Source organism: Cavia porcellus, unplaced genomic scaffold (assembly GCF_034190915.1).
Source record: "Cavia porcellus strain 051 isolate PalLab524CR breed Dunkin Hartley unplaced genomic scaffold, mCavPor4.1 scaffold_6, whole genome shotgun sequence".
Classification (NCBI taxonomy): domain Eukaryota; kingdom Metazoa; phylum Chordata; class Mammalia; order Rodentia; family Caviidae; genus Cavia; species Cavia porcellus.
This window is the reverse complement of record NW_026947489.1, coordinates 27,305,660-27,325,130: the sequence shown is the minus strand read 5'-3', so window position 1 is coordinate 27,325,130 and position 19,471 is coordinate 27,305,660. Positions and strand designations below refer to the sequence as shown.

At 40.3% G+C, this 19,471-nt stretch overlaps 2 protein-coding genes across 10 annotated transcripts in view; one reads left to right on the top strand and one right to left on the bottom strand.

The window, feature by feature from the left end:
• Positions 1 to 663: 663 nt before the first annotated feature.
• On the bottom strand, positions 664 to 3,900 carry Lcmt2 (leucine carboxyl methyltransferase 2). Of its 3 annotated transcripts, none has more exons than XM_063250177.1 (2): positions 2,059 to 3,900; positions 664 to 885 (listed from the first exon to the last, which is right to left on the bottom strand). In XM_063250177.1, exons 1-2 carry the CDS (start codon positions 3,810 to 3,812, stop codon positions 765 to 767), a joined length of 1,875 nt encoding a protein of 624 aa, XP_063106247.1. In that variant the 5' UTR covers positions 3,813 to 3,900; the 3' UTR covers positions 664 to 764. The 3 variants fall into 3 exon arrangements, with proteins under 3 accessions (XP_063106247.1, XP_013014260.2, XP_003475769.3); XM_013158806.3 differs by having other exon boundaries at positions 1,841 to 3,898; XM_003475721.5 differs by having other exon boundaries at positions 664 to 3,898.
• A 14-nt stretch (positions 3,901 to 3,914) lies between these two features.
• Adal (adenosine deaminase like) overlaps positions 3,915 to 19,471 on the top strand; it is a 31,712-nt gene continuing 16,155 nt past the window's right edge. Inside the window, exons 1-6 of one of the 7 annotated variants that reach the window (XM_013158807.3) lie at positions 3,915 to 4,142; positions 11,962 to 12,093; positions 12,583 to 12,804; positions 13,127 to 13,257; positions 13,750 to 13,810; positions 18,400 to 18,487. In XM_013158807.3, coding sequence (XP_013014261.1) covers positions 12,742 to 12,804; positions 13,127 to 13,257; positions 13,750 to 13,810; positions 18,400 to 18,487 — 343 coding nt within the window. In that variant the 5' untranslated portion in view covers positions 3,915 to 4,142; positions 11,962 to 12,093; positions 12,583 to 12,741. Of the gene's footprint in view, positions 4,406 to 11,961; positions 12,094 to 12,582; positions 12,805 to 13,125; positions 13,272 to 13,747; positions 13,811 to 13,928; positions 15,337 to 18,399; positions 18,488 to 19,471 lie in introns of those variants that run through there. The other 6 variants (XM_063250179.1, XM_003475722.5, XM_063250180.1 and 3 more) reach the window with 6 other exon arrangements.

Here is a 19,471-nt window from a genome sequence, read left to right as displayed (position 1 = left end):
GCTGAAGTTTGAACCCAGGGCTTCACGCTTGCTAGTCATAGGTGATTCTATCATCTATAGCCCAAATTTTATTTAATCTTAATTAGCTTAAATAGCTACATGTTGCTTAGTTTTAATTGGGCAAGTCCGTAACAATGAGCCATTACAACTCCTAGGCCAGGCCTGAAGTGGTCAAGGAAAAGGCGATTACTGAAGCCTGGATTGATGCAGAATTAGAACTATTACAGGAGAGGACTACATGATGAGAGCTGTAGCCTTTGACAGAAAAGTAAGCTGCTGCTGCTAACCCGTAGACCATCAGGGAAAGAGCTACAAATACTCAATCACTCTTTTTGCCCCCATCCCCTTTTTTCAGTGCTTCTAGCCAGTGGAACTCAACTAGAAACCATGAGACAAGAATGCTGATCGGAGGGGATTTAGCTCAGCAGCATAAGCACCTGCCTTGCAAGCAGGTGGTCCTGAGTTCAATCCCTGGTACCAATTAAAAAAAAAAAAGGCTGGGGATTTAGCTCAGTGGCATAAGCGCCTGCCTTGCAAGGGCATGGTTGAGAGTTTGATCCCTGGCACCAAAAAAAAAAATGCTAATTGGCGCACTCCATAAAGGTAAACTGCCTGGGGCACTGACCGGAGCCGCGGGAGACAGGAGACCAAACTCGAGCAGGATCAGCTCTCAAACTTTATTGCGTACAGCGAACCGGACCTAACAAGGTCCGCCACCCTCAACGTTGATTCCTCTTCCGCCCGTTGGGGGCAGGAACAACCTCTTATAAGGGGAAGCAGTATCCAATCACAGAGAAGCAGAAGAACCCGGAAGCAGGAAATGGGCGCCATCTCAGGCGGCTTCCCACAGGGCACAGAACAGAGTGATGGCTGTTTGGAACAGATCTGGAACAGCACATTAAACTATGATTAGAATGAATTATTTAGTTTGCTGGCATTTATACATTTAAATAAATATAACACCAGTGGCAAAACTTGATCAAAAGCATGGTTTTCAACTGCTGTGCAAATGTTCTCATTAATACTGAATTCTGGTTTGCATTTACAAGCATAGTAATTTAAACAACTGTGTTCATTTCAGGTTTCACCAAGAATTAGGCCAATAATGTTTCTTGAACTACTTTCAACCTTGCATTCTTGCTAAGGAACTATTTGAAACTTTTTCCAAGGTACAGTCTCAAGTCACAAAGGCCAGGTTAGAGAATGTATTACTCGGGGCTAGGGATTTAGCTCAGCGGCATAAGCGCCTGCCTTGCAAGCAGGCAGTCGTGAGTTTGATCCCTGGTACCAGTAAAAACGAAAAAAAGACAAAATAATAATAATAATAATAATAATAATAGAGAATGTATTACATTTATTTATTTGATTTTTTTGAGACAGTCTTGATATGTAGTTCAGGTTGGCCTTGAATTTGCAGTTCTCCTGCCTCAGTTTCCCAAATACTGTGATTACAAGTGTATACCACCACATCTGGCTTTGCTTTTAAATTCAATAAATGAGTAACTTTTAGATTTGAAAATGAGAAGTCCAATCAACTGAATACATGAATTTAGATGCTTTCTACTTTACAGCTGGGTGGCCAATTTCCTGTTTAATCACACTATTTCTCTGTTGGCATTTTAATAACTTTCATTTTCTGCATTTAATAGTGCAAAGGAATAAAAGAGGGTGGTGCTGGTGGTGGTATGGCAGTTCTACAACCAAACTCAAGGTCTATTTGCAGACACCTTTGTTATCTATATCAAGCATCATTTTTATTGCCCAGGACTTAAAGAAGAAAGGTCTAGAGTCACTGTATGAGGGTTGAAGTAAGTGCCAAAGGAAAAGCAGTTCCCACCACCTCCAAGGAGCAGGAGCTGTCGTTCTTCGGGAAGGAGAATGCTGGTATGGTTGTGCAACATTAGTGGCCATGGCACACTTGTTGTGTCAATCTGATACTCAGTGCTCAATCCTGTACTCAAATTGATAACAGTCACTCCAGGAACCGAGGAGGAATGAATCCAGACCCCTCCAACCAGCAGAAGCTGTCCATTAAATACATGAGATGTGTGGGAGTACCTTGGGGTAATGGGAGGCTGGATATCTATTGATTCCCACAGGAATCCACAAGAGATTGGTCTCAGGAAGACTACAGATTTCAATGGCTTTTCAGAAGCTCCAAGACCTCCAGCAATAAGGGCTCCTCCTTGCCAAGGGCAGGCACTATGGGAATGCCGAGGGTCAGGTGCACCCCCTTTCACTGGGATCTTGACCCAAGCCATTGTTCCTAGATGTAGGAAATGCCAATCACTTAGCACTGGTTCCACTACATTCCGACCCCCATACACAAACAAGTATTTCTCATTCTGATAAGACACTTCTGTTGTTGAATGCCGCCAACATGACAAAGTGTAATCTTCCAAGTCAACCTTTGTTACTGTCACATTTATGGATTCAGTGCTATTATCCCCACTCTTACGTAAATGAAGTTGGACAGCCCCCAAGGCTGGACTTACTGGGGAGAGTCTCCCTCCCAGAACCAGAACCTGAGTATCTGAAAGTCTTGTCATGGTATGATAAAGGCGTCCATCCCACTGGAGTCCAGTCCCCCAACAATATATTTGGCTGCTTTTCCATTCAACATGAGAGTATCTTGAGAACAAGTGAAGTTTGCTCACTCGGCAATGCCGTCCTTCCTGTTCTCCAAATCCTCCTGCACTGAGGACAATCCCAGGGCTCAAGAGGACAGAGGCGTGACCATATCTCTTAAGGTTTGAACCCTGGCTGCCATTAGTGACCACTTTGGCAGGAAAGACCCCTGAAGGCGAAGCTGGATCTACCTGAGGAAATGCCTCTAAGGGAGCCAACAAAAGAGCCTGGGAGAGGGTATCTCCCTTAGAAGCTGTCAGAATGAAATAGTGGGAGCACTTCAGATGCCACTCTTCAAATTCATCAAAGGGTTCAAGATGTTCCATCCGCTGCCGTTCTTCTGCAGGGAGGAAGCAGCGGTAGAATTCATTCATGTCCATGGCACTGCAGGCAGGCCAGCCAGCTTCAAGGAAGCGGCATCGCTGGGACTCCACGTCAGGAAAGAGGTCCAGGCCATGTAGGGGAGAATTCAGCTGCTGAAAATGTTGCAACATGACCTGGCCAAAGGCATCTTGTGGCTTCATTTGCTCATATACCACGAAAAAGGCATTAGAAAAACGCCGGGCAGCCCAGGCAATGAGGGCTGCAGCACTGCTGGGCTGGAGGTAGGTGAGTACGGCCTCGGCCAGAAGCAGGGTGGGTATGGCTGCGTCCAGGCCAGCCGCATCCAGGGCCTCTTCTAGTTGCTGCAGCTGCTGCAGGTCCAGGCCCAGGATGTGGTAGTCCAAGCTCTCGAAGCACAACGTCGACTCGGGTCTGCCCCTTTGGAAAGGCCCGATTAACGCGCACAATTCCGGCGTCTCCTCGATCCTCTCCGCCTTGCGCCGCGCCACGACCGGGAAATCCACTTCCCAGACTCCAGCCCCGGCCAGAAGGCCTGAAGCTTTGAGGTGGAAATACAGTGAGTCAGAGCCCGCGCCAAGAGACAGGATCTGGGAGCGACGCGCTTCTGGGCCAGCGCTCGTCAGTTTGAGGAAGGCGAGCACGCAGTGGCGCACGGCGCGTGCGCGGATGTAGTAGCCCCGGTGAATAAGGGGCGTGCGGCGCGCGGTCGCTGGGACCAGCAGCGAGGTGAAGGCATCGTCTACGTACCCGCGCGAGGCTAGAGAACTCTTGCTGAGGGCGCTACTGTCATTGGTTTTCTGTACTGCTCCTGCCCGGCGCTCACGGCTCCGTGGGCCCATGGCCAGGAAACAAGAGCAACTTTCGGAGCCGGTACAGCCAACCCTCACTGCGCGCTCGGAACGGAAGAACCGCCCCTTTTCTGGACGCGCCGGTCCGGGCGCACGCATGCGTCACTTCCGGGCAGAGCGCAGCTAGGCAATCAGGATTAGCCACAGTGCTAGGTTAAGTGGCAAAGTCAGCTGCGAACGTTCTTTGTCTGATTCTCAGGATTACGTTTTCCCGGAGAGTGAATGACAGCGTGTTAGGGTAGCACAGGTTGTAACTTTTCTACCTGCCTTTCAGTGTGAAGGGATACTTGTCTGGGCCCTTGTAGCTGAAAAATCGAGGAGGTGAGTCCGGGGACTGACGTACTGATTGTCTTGGATGGCAAAGGAAGGGCTTTGGTAGGCACAAAGACTCAGCCCCTGGGACCTTAAACGGGCCAGAAGAGATCGTGCTTGGAATGCTAGTGTAGTTGCTAATTTATTTACTGTGCTCGTCGTGCAAAACAGAACCCATTAAGTCTGGAGAAAAAAAAAAGTCAGGTCGTATGGAAGGTGAAGAAAAAGAAAATTAAAGATAATTTATATTTAAAATAACCATCACGTCACAGGTACATACTTTTGATTCCCTTGTATTCTCTACTAACTGACAATAGTTAATCCACTCACCCTGTTTCTCATCTGTAAAATGCTGCTTTCCTTCACTTGCAATCTTATGTAATGCGAAAGTAGCGTTGAGTGTGGTCCTCGACAGCTAGTCATGGAAAAGAGGTGATTATTCTCTCTGCCATATTGTGAATATTGCTTTTAAGGAGGAAGTCCAACTTGAAGTTTAAAATAAAGTTCCTAAATTGCATGCCTAGGAGTAAGTAAGAAACCATCAGTAAGAAACCAGTATCAGAGCTATTTAGGAAATGTATTATTTTGCTGACTGGCTGATATAGAGAAGGAAATTTGGATGACTTTTAAGTATGGTTAACCTCAAGTAGTAACACATAATGGATAAGGGTATGAGTCCAACTGATTTGGATGTTAGAGCTAAGAAAAATGTTACACTGATACAAAGATTTCCTAGTTTGAAAATTCTCCTTACCTTTGGCGTTAATATCCTTTGGGAGAGAAGAGTCTGGCATAATGAGGGGAGAATCTGTGTCACATTGAATGGGAGAAAAGTTAATGGAAGCATCTAGTGTAAATTGTGCTTTCAAAGGAGGTTGGCTTACAAGCAAAGAGATGAGGCAATATTTAAAGAAGAATGTGGAAGCAAAAACGTGCACATGCATGTTGTGTCTGAGGGAGATCAGCCTGTAGAGAGGGGAAGTTGAAGGAACATAAAAATTGGAAAGTAACTCACTGGTAGGGTAACAGCTTGGAATAGATAGGAATAAAATGGGGATCCTGGGTACACATTAGTCTTGGGGGCAGGAAAATGTATTTTTTTTTCTCTGACTCAAAAGAGTATAAGTTTAGCTGTAGAGCAGAGAGAAATAGAAAAAATTCATGTCTTATGGCTTCTGTTTTCTCTGTAAAGTTAGTGGCAGGGTTGTCAGTGTAAATAAAGCACTTGGATCTGTGGACTTGAGGACTTCAGAAGTGCTTGTAGAGGAATTGGGAAAAGAATTCATATATGAGGTTTCTGGATCTTTGGATGGATCCTTAATGAAAAGTTAGTAAAATGTAAATGTTAAGTTAAAATATTCCTTTTTTGTAATCAAATCAAAAAGAGTGATGTAAGAAAAAAGAATAGAGCAAAATTTGTGATTTGAGAACCTTACGATTTCCTAAACTTTGCTTATTCTTAGGTAAAGTGAGGACAGTAATATCTCATAGGTTGTTGTGAGGACCTAAAATAACCTTCTGAGACACTTAGCTCAGTAGCTAACTCCTCTAATAGGTGCATTGTAAATAGTAAACATTTTTAATATTCTGAGCTCCTTTTCTGAGGGGACAGGGAAGTGAATCAAAGAAAAGTGATACTAAGCATAAGGTCAGTGGGACCACTGAACACATTGAATCTGAAAGGTTCTAAGACCTCAGATCAGAAAGGACTGCTATTCAAAGATTTCTTGATGAATGTGAAAATGGTTTACAGTGAACATTAACATTAAAATGATGTGAAAGAAAGCTATAGTGGCACTGAAAAATTACAATGCTCAGTTGTTTTTTGGTTTTATTTATTATTATTATTATTATTTTCTGTCTTTTTCATTTTTATCAGTACCAGGCATCGAACTCACGACTGCCTGCTTGCAAGGCAGGCACTTATGCCGCTGAGCTAAATCCCCAGCCCCTTGGTTTTATTTTTTAATTCAAGGACTGATGTGACCTACCAGATTTCAGAACATATGTTAATAGCACATATGCCATTGAAAACTTAGGTCTTATATTTCTTCTTTTAGACTTTCAAAGACATATTACCTAAACATGTGGCTTTCTCAGTGTTTTAACTGCAAATTTTCATTCTTTGACTTTATAAACAGGATTAAATATTAGTATTCTTTTTTTTTTCCATACTAAGAAACCATTGAATTAGTATTCTTTTGAATCAGACTAAGTGGGATTCCAGTATATGGCCAAACTACCCTGAATGCGTCCAATCTCATGTGAATAGGATTCTTTATTACTCTTTTTTTTTTTAATTTTATTTAAGGAGAAAAAGAAAAAAAAGCAGAAAAAGGGTACAAGTTATACAGATTTACAGGAAAAAAAAATAAACAGTAGGAAATCACTAGTTAATGGATTACATATTGTCATCTTAGAAATAGTTGTTCAAGTTACAAAATTAAAGCTTATAAAGTGGACATACCAACAGTGAAACTGCAAACAGTTCTGTTCAATGATCCAACAAAACTGAGTAATATCATTATCTATCTTATACACTTAAATATACATGCAGTTATATCATTTAGAGCACTTTCTTTTCCTCTCTTTTGTACAATGACAATTACACATTTTGGGTTTTGTTGCTCCCACAGTTCTTATTACTTTTTGGAAGAGACCAAATGTGACATAACAGAACAGAGTCAGTCAAATCAAAAGGGTGGACATAATAGATAATGTAAAAGCATAATACAAGGTGATCAACAATAGTTACCATAATGCCTCCCACTGTCTTTAATAGAATTGCCTATATCATCAGTTACAATAAAATTGAACAAAACAGTAAAGAACGAGACCAACAAAACCAAAACATTGGAGACATTACAGGTCTTCAAAAGTAGATAATAGTCAGCCAGAATGGGCGTCATAATGAATCCCACTATCTTCACAGCTGTTGCCTAAACTTTCAAACCTGGTACTATCAAACAAAACAGGATAGAGGAACATCAGTCAAAACAAGATGCTGAGAGCAATACAGGGCTTCAAGTCAAGATAATGGAAAGTCAAAGTGGGTTACTATAATATATCCTGTTATTTTTTATATTTTTCCCTTAATTAAGAGGATAAAAATAAAAAAGTAAATAACAAAATGGAGATTGAGATAAAAGAGGGCATAACAGCAAAACAGTGCAGATCAAAACATAACCATTTAAGCAAAATAGTGTTTCACCACAAGATAATCCCGACCTAAAAGTAGTTACCATATTGTCTCTTTCCTTGAAATCTTTGAGTATAACTTTGTATACTGTAGCATCAAATATATCAAAACAATGTAAAACCATTTAAGAGAATGACAGTATTACAGGGTATTTAGAATCAACTAACAGAAAATGAACAATGGTTTCTGTATGATCTCCTTGTCTATAAAAGTTTTTGTTTATACTATCACATATAATAAAATCCAATAAGATACAACCTGTTTAGACCAATGGAGACGGAAGAACAAAAGCTTGATGAGACTTCAAAACAAGATGATACTAAATCAGTATCACCTATTATGATGTCATTTTCTCCAAAATAGCTGTTCCTATCATCCAATCTTCTCTGCCTCATTTCTGTTGGGCTCTTTTTCTGTCATTAGTTGTCAGTTTGTCTTCTTCATTTTGTTTTCTGCTCCATTCATTGTGGCCTCTCTGCCACTATTTCTGGATTCTTTGTATTTTTCTTTTTTAGAATATCCTGCAGTATTCACTGTAGAGTTGAATTGGTGGTTGCATATTCCCCTAGTTCCTCTTTATCCTGGAAGCACCTTGTTTTTCCATCAATTTCCAGGAATAGTTGTGCAGGATGTATCAATCTTGGCTGGAGGTTATTATCTTTCAAAGCTTAAATTATTTCCCCCCACACTCTTCGTGATTTGATGGTTTGTGTCGAGAAGTCTGCTGTAATTCTGATGGGTGTTCCCTTGTAAGTGATCTGTTTCTTGTCTCTAACGGCTTTTAATATTCTGTTCTTGTATTGGATTTCTGGAATTTTGATTATTATATGCCTGGGTGTAGCTCTGTTTGGGTTGTAGGTGGCTGGGGTCCTGTATGCTTCATACAACTGACTATCTTTACCTTTTGCTAAATTAGGAAAATTCTCCTGGATTATTTCTGTGAGTAGCTTTTGTAGTTCATTTGTTTGTTTCCCTACTTCTTCTTTTATGTTCTTAATTCTTAAGTTATAGATCCTCTTATCATCTTCTAGTCTTTGTATTATTGCTGTTTGTTTCTTTGTTAGTTTTAAGAAGTTTTTCATTTCATGCTCCCATATTATAAATCTGCCCTCCAGTTCAGATAGTCTGTCCTTAGTTTCTTTCAAGCTGTTATGCCAGTTTTTGATAGTTTTTAGTTTCCTGGTAATCTCTTTGAACCTGCTTCACGTATTCTATGCTTCCTCTATTTTCTCCATCAAACAATTCTCCCCTCTTTTTCTGTTCTTCCATTCCACCATCTGTTTTTTCTTGGGTAGTGAAATGCTAAGGCATTTCTCTAACTATTCTGCTTATGTCTAGCTTCAGGTCATTAATAACTTCATTCCTGAACTCGTCTATGAGGCTCTGGAGATAGTGCTTTATATCTATTGGTGCTGTGTCTGCTATTGCCTCTTTCTCAGGATTGCCTCTTTCTCTCTTGTTGCTCCCTTTTCCCATATTCTTTGTTCCTTATATATGCAAGCATATATAAGAGGCCCAGCTTCCTTCCCTGTCGGCCACAGTCTGATTGAATTGTGCCAGCTAGGTGTTCCTGCCCACCGCAGTGCACCAGGAAGTTGCAGACCGGACAGCCTATGCAGGGCCGCCCCTCCAGGTCAACCTACCTTCAAGCGCTGGGACCTGGATTGTGCTAGCCTACTGGGTCTCAGCTAGCAGCTTCACGTAAGCTAGGCACTGCTCACCAATCCTGCTTGAGAGGGGGATATGTGACTGAAGTCACTACAGCGCCCTGTTCCCGCAAGTCTGCCCGGTCCCAGAATGTCCTTTGTTGGAGTTTCCTAGACAGTGGAAGAGTCCCAGTTTCTCTCACTCACTGCAAGTCGATGCACAGCTCCCCGCCCATCCTGCTGTCAACTCCGTTCACTGATTCCCATTCTCAGAGCTTTCGCGCATCTCTCTCCCTGCCGAGCAGACACAGACGCAGCAGCGGTGGCGGGAAACCCAAATCTCGCCTTCCAATGGTGCAGGCTCCAGCTTCCACACTGAGGCTTTTCTGTTCCTGTTATAGCACCAAGATTGCGTTCCCAGTTGGTTTCTCTCAGCCCAGTTCATTCTTGGGTCAGCAGGGCATATCTCCTCTTGCTTATGATTCCTTACTCTGCACCATTCCTGAATTCTAAGCTGGGTCTTTCAGAGAGCCTCCATAGCTGCTGCTATCTGTCTGCCATATTCTCCGAAGTCCTCTTTATTACTCTTCTATAGTTAGCCTTTGGATTAGTAGAGAAAATACAGTATCTCTGACTTTATCTGTTAGAGTTGATTGTGTCATTAAAGTTTTAGTATTAATTTTTTTTTGTCTTTTTCCTTTTTATCAGTACCGGGGATCGAACTCACGACTACCTGCTTGCAATCAGGCACTTATGCCACTGAGCTAAATCCCCAGCCCCAGTATTAATTTTTTAATAAAGTTTTTAAAAAAGAAATGTACTGGTACATATTGTATAAGATATAGCATAAATTCATAAAGGTTACTGAGGCCAAAAAAAATTTTTTTTTGTTACATTGATACTGCTAAATTGGTTTTTTCTTTTCTTTCTTTCTTTCTTTCTTTCTTTCTTTTTTTTTATCTTTTTGAGATAGGGTCTCATTATGTAGTTCAAGCTGGTGTTAAGCTCACTGTGTAGCCCAGGCTGGTCCGCAATTTGCAGGGATCCTCCTGCCTCAGCCTCCCAAGCACTGGGATTACAGGCATGTGCCACCACACCTGGGTGCCAAGTTGTTTCTTAAAAATACTTATATAGGTTAAGCATTCTTTTAAAATCTGTGTGTATATGTGTCTGTCTGTGTATACATACATATGTGTGAAATTGGAGACTCAATCCAGAATCTTAGCACTGAATTACTTCTCCAGAATACCCTCCTCCCATTTTTTTCCCTTTTAGTCAGGGTTTCGCTAAGCTGCTAAATTGCCCAGAGTGAGTTTTGCACTTGTGACTCTCCTGCCTCAACTTCTCAGAGTGCCAGGATTACAGGCATGCACCACCAGGCCTGGCTAGAATTTGAAATGCCTAATGTCTGAAATTTTTTGAACATTGACATAATGTTGCAGGTAGAAAATTTCATACTGTGAAACTTTTTTTATGCACAAAATTGTTAAACATATTGTATACGATTGCTTCTGAGCTGGACATAGTGGCATCTTCTTGTAATCCCTGCACTCTGGGAAGTTGAGGCAGGAGGATCTTGAGTTCTAGCCAGCCAGGCCCACACAGTGAATTCAAGACCAACCTGGATTATATAGCAAGATCCTGTCTCCAAAGGTAACTAACTTTTAGGCCATATGCAAAATGTGTGTGTGAAATAGATGAATTTCATATTTAGGTTTGGGTCCAGTTCCCCAGATACCTCACTTGTGTACAGATATTCCAAAATAAGGAACATTACTGGTCAAAAGAATTTGGGCTAAGGGATGCTTAGTCTGTAAATCAATTTGTGATGGATGGCCAGGCATGATGGCATGCACCTGTCCTCCCAGCTACATAGGAAGTTGAGGCAGGCATATTGCACATTTCAGGCCAGCCTGGGCAACTTTTGGAGACCTTTAACAAAATTTTGAAAAAAGGACTGAGGATGTAGCTTAGTAGTAGAGTGCCCCTGGGCTTAATCCCTAGTATTGTGAAGGGAAAATTTATGATAAATTGATTTTACCTGTGCAAGAATAGGTATATTTTCCCACTTCAGGAAAGTCATTTATATGTTTTCAGTAGAGATTTTAAACACCATTGATTAAATAGTGCATCTTTTCCATTTTTACTCTTTATGGAGCACTTACTTTAGCAGTACATTGAAATGTTACTTTTATCCCATACTGATTGGGTTTTTCTGTGGCTTTTTATGGCTCTGATGGACCTGTGTAAACTATTTTCTTTTCTTCTGCAGTATTGCAGATTGAACCCAGGGAGTGCTGAATTTCATTCTTGGTCCTTTTTATTTAATTTTTAATTTGTTAAAGATTTTGTTATGTTGCTTGGGCTGCCCTTGAACTTGTGATCCTCCTGTGTCAGCCTCCCCAGTAGTTGGGATTGCAGGGATGCACCATCATACCTGACTAAACTATTTTCTTTATTAAACATTTTACTATCTGGATAACTTATTTAGACCTGATGAGTATCATTTATTAATTTTATTGTAGTAATCATTGTAAAGTTACTGTGAGAATTAAAGATAATATTATTAAATGTGTTTGCTACAAATCTGGCAGGTTTTGAATACATGGAAACTGCTATTCTTCCTAACCCAGGGGTCAAGGTAGCTACTTTGAAAGTCACTAAACTTCATTTGGAATGTTTCAGAGGTAAAGAGATGTTAAGAGTGATTTATCACCTGCAGTGTATCAGCACTGTGCTAGGTAGCAAGGTGACAGAATGAGCAACAGTCTCTGTTCTCAAGAAACCTAAGGGAGTTAAAATTAGTCAGTGAACTATATGGGAACATAGAAGATCAATTACTTTTTTTTGGTACTGTGGATTGAACTCATGACCTTGTGCTTGCCAGGCAGATACTTATACTGCTGAGCTAAACCCCAGCCCTGTCAATTACATTATTAATCTCAGAGCTATTCTGCATTCTTATCCTATTTTTACAAACAAGGAAACTGAAGCCATGAGGATAACTGACTGAGTCCATGAAGCTGCTGGAATGCAGAACTGGTAAATGGGCAAATGTTGGTCCATCTGATTCCACATGTCTGCTCTTCCTTTATATATTCTAATAAATCAAAATGTAAGTCTATATTTTTTATCCAAAATAAGACTTAACAAAACTTCTAATATTTGAAGTTGTTTATAGAAAGTATCAATAGGCAAGGGATACACTACCAAATTTTAGGTCTTAATACATCTCATAATAGCTTGAGACCTTTCCTTAATTTCTTATGTGTTGCTTACTAATCATTTCCCTACTCAGACACATTTAGATTAGCTTTGGAAGCTGGGCATGAAGGTACAGACCTGTAATGCCAGAACTGTAGTAGTTGAAGCAAGAGAATCACAAGTTTGAGCCTACCCTGGGCAACTTAGAGACTTAGCAAGACCATGCCTCAAAATAAAAAAGGCCTGGGGAATGTGGCTCAGTGCAGATACTTGCTGTTCAATCCCCAGTTGAAATTATACCCTCATTAAAGAATAAATTAGCAAAACTATAGGGTTTTGGTTTGTTTCGGTTTTTGGCTTGTATGTCAGCATCTGAACATATGCATATTTGTTAAAATAGATGAAATTGAACCCAGAACTATATGTACAACCAACTTTATGAAAATGAGTGGAAGGAATGTGAAGAAAATCCAGGAGCACAGAATTTACTGAAATACATTGTGGTATTCAAACCAAGGGTAAGAGTGGAAAAGGACCCATTTTTTTTCCTGGTAAAATCATGATGGAGACAGAACGACAGCAACCGTGGACAACAGACTTTTACTTGGAATTACCCAAAGTGGTAAGACATCAACTACCAAGTTCTTGAAGAATTACTGATTATAATGGTCTTTATGGTTTTTAGTTTGTTTTTGCAGTAAAGATTGAACCCAGGTCCTTAAGCCTGTTAGACAAGTGCTTTCCCACTGAGCTGTATTCCCAGCTTTAATGTTCTTTCTTTCACAAAAGAAAAATAAATTTTATGCGTAGAATTAGAAACTTTAGAGGTTATATAGCTCAGCTCTTAATAGGCAGTTTTCCTAGTGCAAAGTAAAAACATCAAGTACATGGTGTGACACTGTGTCAGATTCTAGGTTTTTATTGACTGTAGTCTCTTGTTTTAGGAACTTCATGCCCACCTGAACGGATCCATTAGTTCGGATACCATGAAGAAATTAATAGCCAAGAAGCCAGATCTTAACATCAACAGTCAGATGACTGTGATTGACAAAGGAAAGAAAAGAACTTTAGAAGAGTGAGTTTAAGAAGGTTAAGGAAATAATTCTTTTTTTTTTTTTTGTCGTCAGTATTTTGAGATTATAAAAGTAATATATAAAAATTCAGATTTTAGTAGGTAAAAGGAATAGAATCAGTATCTGGCAGTGAGAATGTAACGTAACAGGATTTTTTTCAGCTGTCAATGTTGACAGTATTTTTAATGATTATACTGTTAGTGAAGCTATCTGCTTCCTTTAGACTTAAAACTTCAGGCATATAGGAACTTTCCCTGGGTGGGAGAAACTGCAGGGATGAGGTCAGAAAAATGGGAACTATAATTTTCAGCCATTTGATTATCATTCTAAAGCAACAACAGAAAAAAGGTTTGAAAAACCTTTGATAAGGTTTTATAAATCTTAATATATCCTGTTAGTCTAAAATACAGTAATGTTTTCAGTTTAGGCAATTTCTCTTGAGTGACAAATTTTTGATGACTAGAGTATATTAAAACTTTTCATTCATGTTACAGATGTTTTCAGATGTTTCAAATTATTCATCAGCTTACTACTGGCCCTGAAGATATTCTAATGGTAAGACATGAAGGAAATTTAAAAGTGGTTTAAAGATTATGAAATAATGAATGCCCTTCTGGGTTTTTTGGTTTGGTTTGGCTTTGGATTTTTGAGACATCTCTATGTCATATTGCAGGTTGGCCTTGAACTCACTATGTAACCTAGGTTGGACTTGAATGCTCATCCTCCTACCTTGGCCTCCTGATGATTACTGGGTTAATAAGCATATACCTCCATGCCTGGCTGCCCTTCTGAGCTTTTGCCCATATGAGCTTTTACCTTCATCAAGAGTCTGATGAAAAATGTTTTCCTCTTTATTATGGCGACTCTTTTTCAAAACCAATGTGAGACAGTTGCCTAAAAGGTAAAATATATTTTTAAAAAAAATGTTCATTGTAAAAGGTATGAAAAAGGAACCAAAATCAACATCTCCTACTGGGTAGAGGATGATATGGAGAAGGAAATTTGGTCCTGTTTTCTGCATCCAAAATAACACATGAAATATTTGACCTCAAATGGGCATGTCCTTAATAAAGGTTTATCTGTGTCTCATAGGAAATTTTTAATTGCCTGGGTGGGCATTGGAGAGAATGCAATTCATGAAGTGCTTACAAATTGAGTGGCTAATCCCTAGAAAAATTATGTTTTCCTTTTGGGGACAGAGGACACCACCATGTTATCTGAAGCTTCATGATTCTAAAATCTGACATTGACTACTGACTTCCGTATCATTGATTTGACCAGGGTGGCATTTTACTTTATTTATTCATTTTTCCAGTGCTATGAACCAAACCCAAGAGCTTTTACATGCTAGGCAAGTGCTTTACTCAGTCACAAGATGGCATTTTAAAATGCTGTTTTGATAAGTAGAAGGAAGCAAAACCTTGTCCATCCTTAACTTAGGAAAAAAAAAACAGTAAAAAGTATAACTTGTGTTTCTGGAGAGCTAACTTCAGACTGGTCAAGTAAAAACTTTCCTCCTTGGCCAAGACTGATCTTCCTGATAAGTAGTAGGTATATTAATTATCTTAGAGGAGAGAACTCTAGCTGTTTAGTTCAGCAAAAGTTGACTGAATGCTCAGAGTGTTCCAGGCACTGTGCCAAAGATGTTGAGATATGAAGAGAGATAGACATAGTTTCTGTTCCTGAGGAATTTATAGTCAGGTTATGGAGACATACTGTTGCAATCAGTGCTTACTAGAGAAATGGATCTAATACAAGACATACAAATATATAAGAATTTATGAGGTTGACTTACAGTGGCCACCCACAGAGTCAGGTGTAGAAGAGTACAAAAGGTCTATCTGCACAGTGGAGCTCCGGAGGATCCCGTCGAAGGCCTGGGGCTCAGTGTTGTGTCCCGTGTGAGTCCCTATGAGGAGGCTGAAGAGTCTGTGCTGGAAACCAGGAGATGACCTTCAAGATAAAGGTGAAGACTGGAGCTCCTGTGAAGAAACAGAAGCGAGCCTTCCTTCTTCATGTCCTTTTCACACCATTCTGGTGACAATCCTCCCTAGGCTGAGTCTTCCACACCTAGATCCAAGGTAGTTGGCCATTTCTTACTCAAGTTGACACAATTAACTGTGACACATAGTTAGCACACAAATTTAACACAGTTGGTAAGCTATTTGTTAGAGACATGCACAGCGACTTATAGGAGCCCAAAAGGGTGGTCTCTGTTTGGTCACTTAGTAAATACCATTAAACACTACAGGGGCTTCGGTCTCACTTTGATGATGAGTGTTATAGGGAAACATGATGAAATTTTAGACTTGAGAGCCTAATACTTCATGGGTATAGTAAAGCTAGCCTTACCACTTCATTGGCTTCAAAACAAAAGTTGGTGGAGAACTCTTAAATAAGGTGAGCAGTAAAGATTATGTGCATCTGACTTAGTGCTGCTGGGATGGTTTGGAGAATGACAAGTATCCTATAGAATACATGAAACATCTGTAAGAATAAGGTATAAGCGATTGCTTGCTTGCTAATGTCCTCAGAATACTCTGAAGAACCCTTGAAACTCTAGTCAAGGTGACCTGGATATAATAACAAAGAGACAGAATTGGAATTTGGCTGGAATAATATTTGCTGTTGCTGGCTGTGGTGGTGCATGCTGTAATCTCAGTACTTGAGAGGATAATCCAGGAGGATTGCTGCAAGTTTGAGACCAGCTGGGGCTACAAAGTGAGTTAAAACCAGCCTGAACTGCTTAGTGAAACCCTGTCTCAAAAAGACAAAAAAAAAAAAAAAAGGATATATTTGCTATTACATATGCTGAATTGTGCACTTAGCACTACTCTGTGAAGTTGGTATTTTTAGTATTCCCTTTTTGCAGATGGCAAACAGATTTAAAGAAACTAAGTGACTGGATGTGGTAGACCATACCTGTAATTCCAGCTACTCGGGAGGCCAAGGCAAGAGGATCGTGAGTTCCAAGCCAGCCTGGCCAATTTAACAAGACCCCCATCTCAAAACAAAAAATAAAAGAGAATTGAAGAGCTGGGGAATATAGTTCAGTGTGAAGGCCTAAAGTTAATCCCCGGTAAGTGGGGATGTAATTTAGTAATAGAGCACATGCAAGGTTCTGGGTTCAATTCCTAGCATCCCCACCCATAGAGTAAGTATGGTAGACAGATTGTCTCTGTCTGGTTCCAGAGCCCATGCACCTTCTTATCCAGGCACTTACTTAACTGTGATGTACTCTATCTGGAGAAAAAGGTGGAATGGATAGTATCAGTTAAGAGCAGTGGTGGTGAGAGCAGTGCATATGTGTCACAGTGGACACACACAGCCCTCACTGTCTGCACGTGAGTCAAACTGCCCTAGCATTGCTCCAACAGCCACACATTCAGGTTTAATTGCAGTGTTGGCACCTTGTGATAAATCAGGGATTGCACCTTGCGTACTCAGTCTCTAAAAGGTTTGCAATCACTGAAGTGTAAGAGAAGAAGGCCCAGAGAGCCAAGAGTTGCCCTCAGAATCCTGTGCAAGGGACAAAAAGGAGCTAAAGCTGGCAAACACTGATGTGGTCCCAGGGGAAGGGTTCTTGGAGATGGGTTAGAAATGATTTCACAGGCTTCACTGTGGCCCAGACAAAAGCTTTCACTCTGCTCGTGTTCCATACCTGGTAGCAACCTTTTCATTGATCATTTGGTTTCATATGTACCTCGCCACTCAGAAAGACAGGGCCTTGGACTACACATATGATCACTTTAGTGACTGGAAAAGACTGCTACTTCAGAACCCCACTTCTTCCCAGTCCCCATTTTCAAAGGGGTTTCTGTGTTTCTCATGTGTTGGGGTTGACTGAGTTGATCCCACTGGGTCTGATCAGTTCTGATGCAGTAACAAGATCCAAGTTTGTCAGCCTGCAAAGATAAGGCCCACACTGTGGGTAGTGGCAACAAGATGGAGTTTCTCCAGATTGCTAAGAGTTCACCATGCGAGTGCCACTCTGTTAGGCATTCTGCACAAACAGCCTTTGTTCCTGTGCTAGGACCCTGCACATTCATAATTGTGTGCATGTAGGCAAAGCAGATTAAGATTAGAGTACCAGTTAAAGGGCTAACGAGGGCAGGTATCATGGCATCCTCAACCTTGCCTTTTCTTTCATCTGAATTTGCTATTTCTTGGTGATTGCTGATGGAAAAGGAAAAACATCAGAAAGGTTTTAGATTGTTGAAGTTTATACTATATTAAATATAAGTTTTACTCTTATATATTATTCATTTTCTTTGCCTAAGAGTATTGTTCCTGAATTCTTTAGGGGAAAATTTAACCCTGCCGTGATTTATTGAAAAATACAACTCTTCCTAAGGAGCTTAAATAAAAATCTTAAGCCATGACTTTGCATAGCGTATCAGTAATACATTATCATTGCATCAGCAATACGAGATCATTTTAGCTATTTAGTTTTGCTTGTACATCTCCTAGCATCATGTACATAACTGGCTCCAACTAAGCTGAGTATCATAGAGCGCACCTGTAATCCAAGCACTTGAGACTAAGGCAGAAGGATTGCAAATTCAAGCTAGCTTAGGCAACTTAATGAGTTAGCGAGAAGCCTTTCTCAAAAATAAGAAGGAGCTGGGGATGTAGCTCAATGTGAATGAGCTTAGCCTCATATCTCTGTTTAATTGGTCTGCTTTAGGAACACTAGGAGATAGAGAAAAGAATAAAGGGTAGAGGTACTAAATTTAAGATTTTTAATTTTTTTTTGTCTTATTCCTTTTTATCGGTACCAGGGATCGAACTCACGACTGCCTGCTTGCAAGGCAGGTGCTTATGCCGCTGAGCTAAATCCCCAACCCCAAATTTTTAATATTTTAAATAGTAATAAAGTCAGCCTTAAAAAATAAAAGGGTGGAGGGCAGGGAGGTGAAGTTGATATGCAGATATAAATTAAATATGGAAATGAGGCAGGTGATGAGAATTGTGTGGAAATGGTGCAGCTCTGTCATAGGCTCCATCAAGGGTGTGACAAAGTGGGCACTCTACCATGTAACATTCCTTGAAAATCAAATTTAATGCAGCTGTAACACCTGCCATTTTCACTGGGACCCTTACCCAGATATTATCAGTGTTATGTACATTACCTCTATTTTCAGGTCACAAAAGATGTCATTAAAGAATTTGCTGATGATGGTGTCAAGTACCTGGAACTGAGGAGCACACCCAGGAGAGAAAACGCTACTGGTAGAATCTAATTACTTCTCAGTGAATTGCGGTTCTTTTCTGTGTGCTTGGATCTTTTATATGTTTGTCAGTTGCCATTATGAAGCACTTACTTTACACAGTTGTGTGGTTCTCCATTTTCATCGAGACTTCTAGTCAACAGAAAAATCTTATGTATTAATGATGTGCATTATTAACAAGTGAGTTCTTAAGTAAAATGCAGAAAGTCTAATCAGACATTATCTATTTAAGGGGGCATAAGGCTCTGCAAATCTTTGTTTTGTTCTTCTTTGTTTAGTTTTTGTCGTTTTGAGAAAAGGATACTTGCTCTGTGTGGTTGTTATGTCTCAAGCAGAGGCTGACCCTTGCTTCCTACATCAAGGGCACATATGTGACACTGCCACTGACGGGTGCAGAATCATATTTTATGGCAACTGAAGTGTAGGTTATTCAGCCACTCAGTTCTTGGGGACTGATGGTTTATTAGGACAGGAACAAGCTGCACACCATCTGGATGGACATGAGCTGATCTGCATATTATCTGGAAGGACTTCATAGGCTTATCCTTCCATAAGAGCAGCATAAGAAAGTAATATGATCACAAAGTCCCTGTTAACCTGAAGAGACTTTGGTCATCTTGAACCCTACCACGTATAACCTAGTAATCACTGACGGGGAAGCTAATGTTTTGAAACTATTATAGTAACTGTTGAAATGAGACAATGAGAAGATTCTTAATTTATATTTTTGTTTGTTTGTTTGTTTGTTTGGTACTGGGAATCAACTCACCACCTTGTGCTTGCCTGGCAGGCACTTAACACCACTGAGTTAAATCCCTGGCCCCTACCTTGTATTTTTGAACTACAAAACCAGTTCCAAGTTATGCTAGTGAGGATAGAAAAAGACAAATACCTGCCAATTAGTAAAGCTACATTTCTTTTCAAATAGCGAGTCACAGTGGAATACAGCAGTAGGGGAACAGTTTAGTAAAGACTAATGGGATAT

Excerpts from the sequence above, each read along its gene's own strand:
- Lcmt2 (XM_003475721.5), bottom strand. The coding sequence starts at position 3,812 with ATGGGCCCACGGAGCCGTGAGCGCCGGGCAGGAGCAGTACAGAAAACC.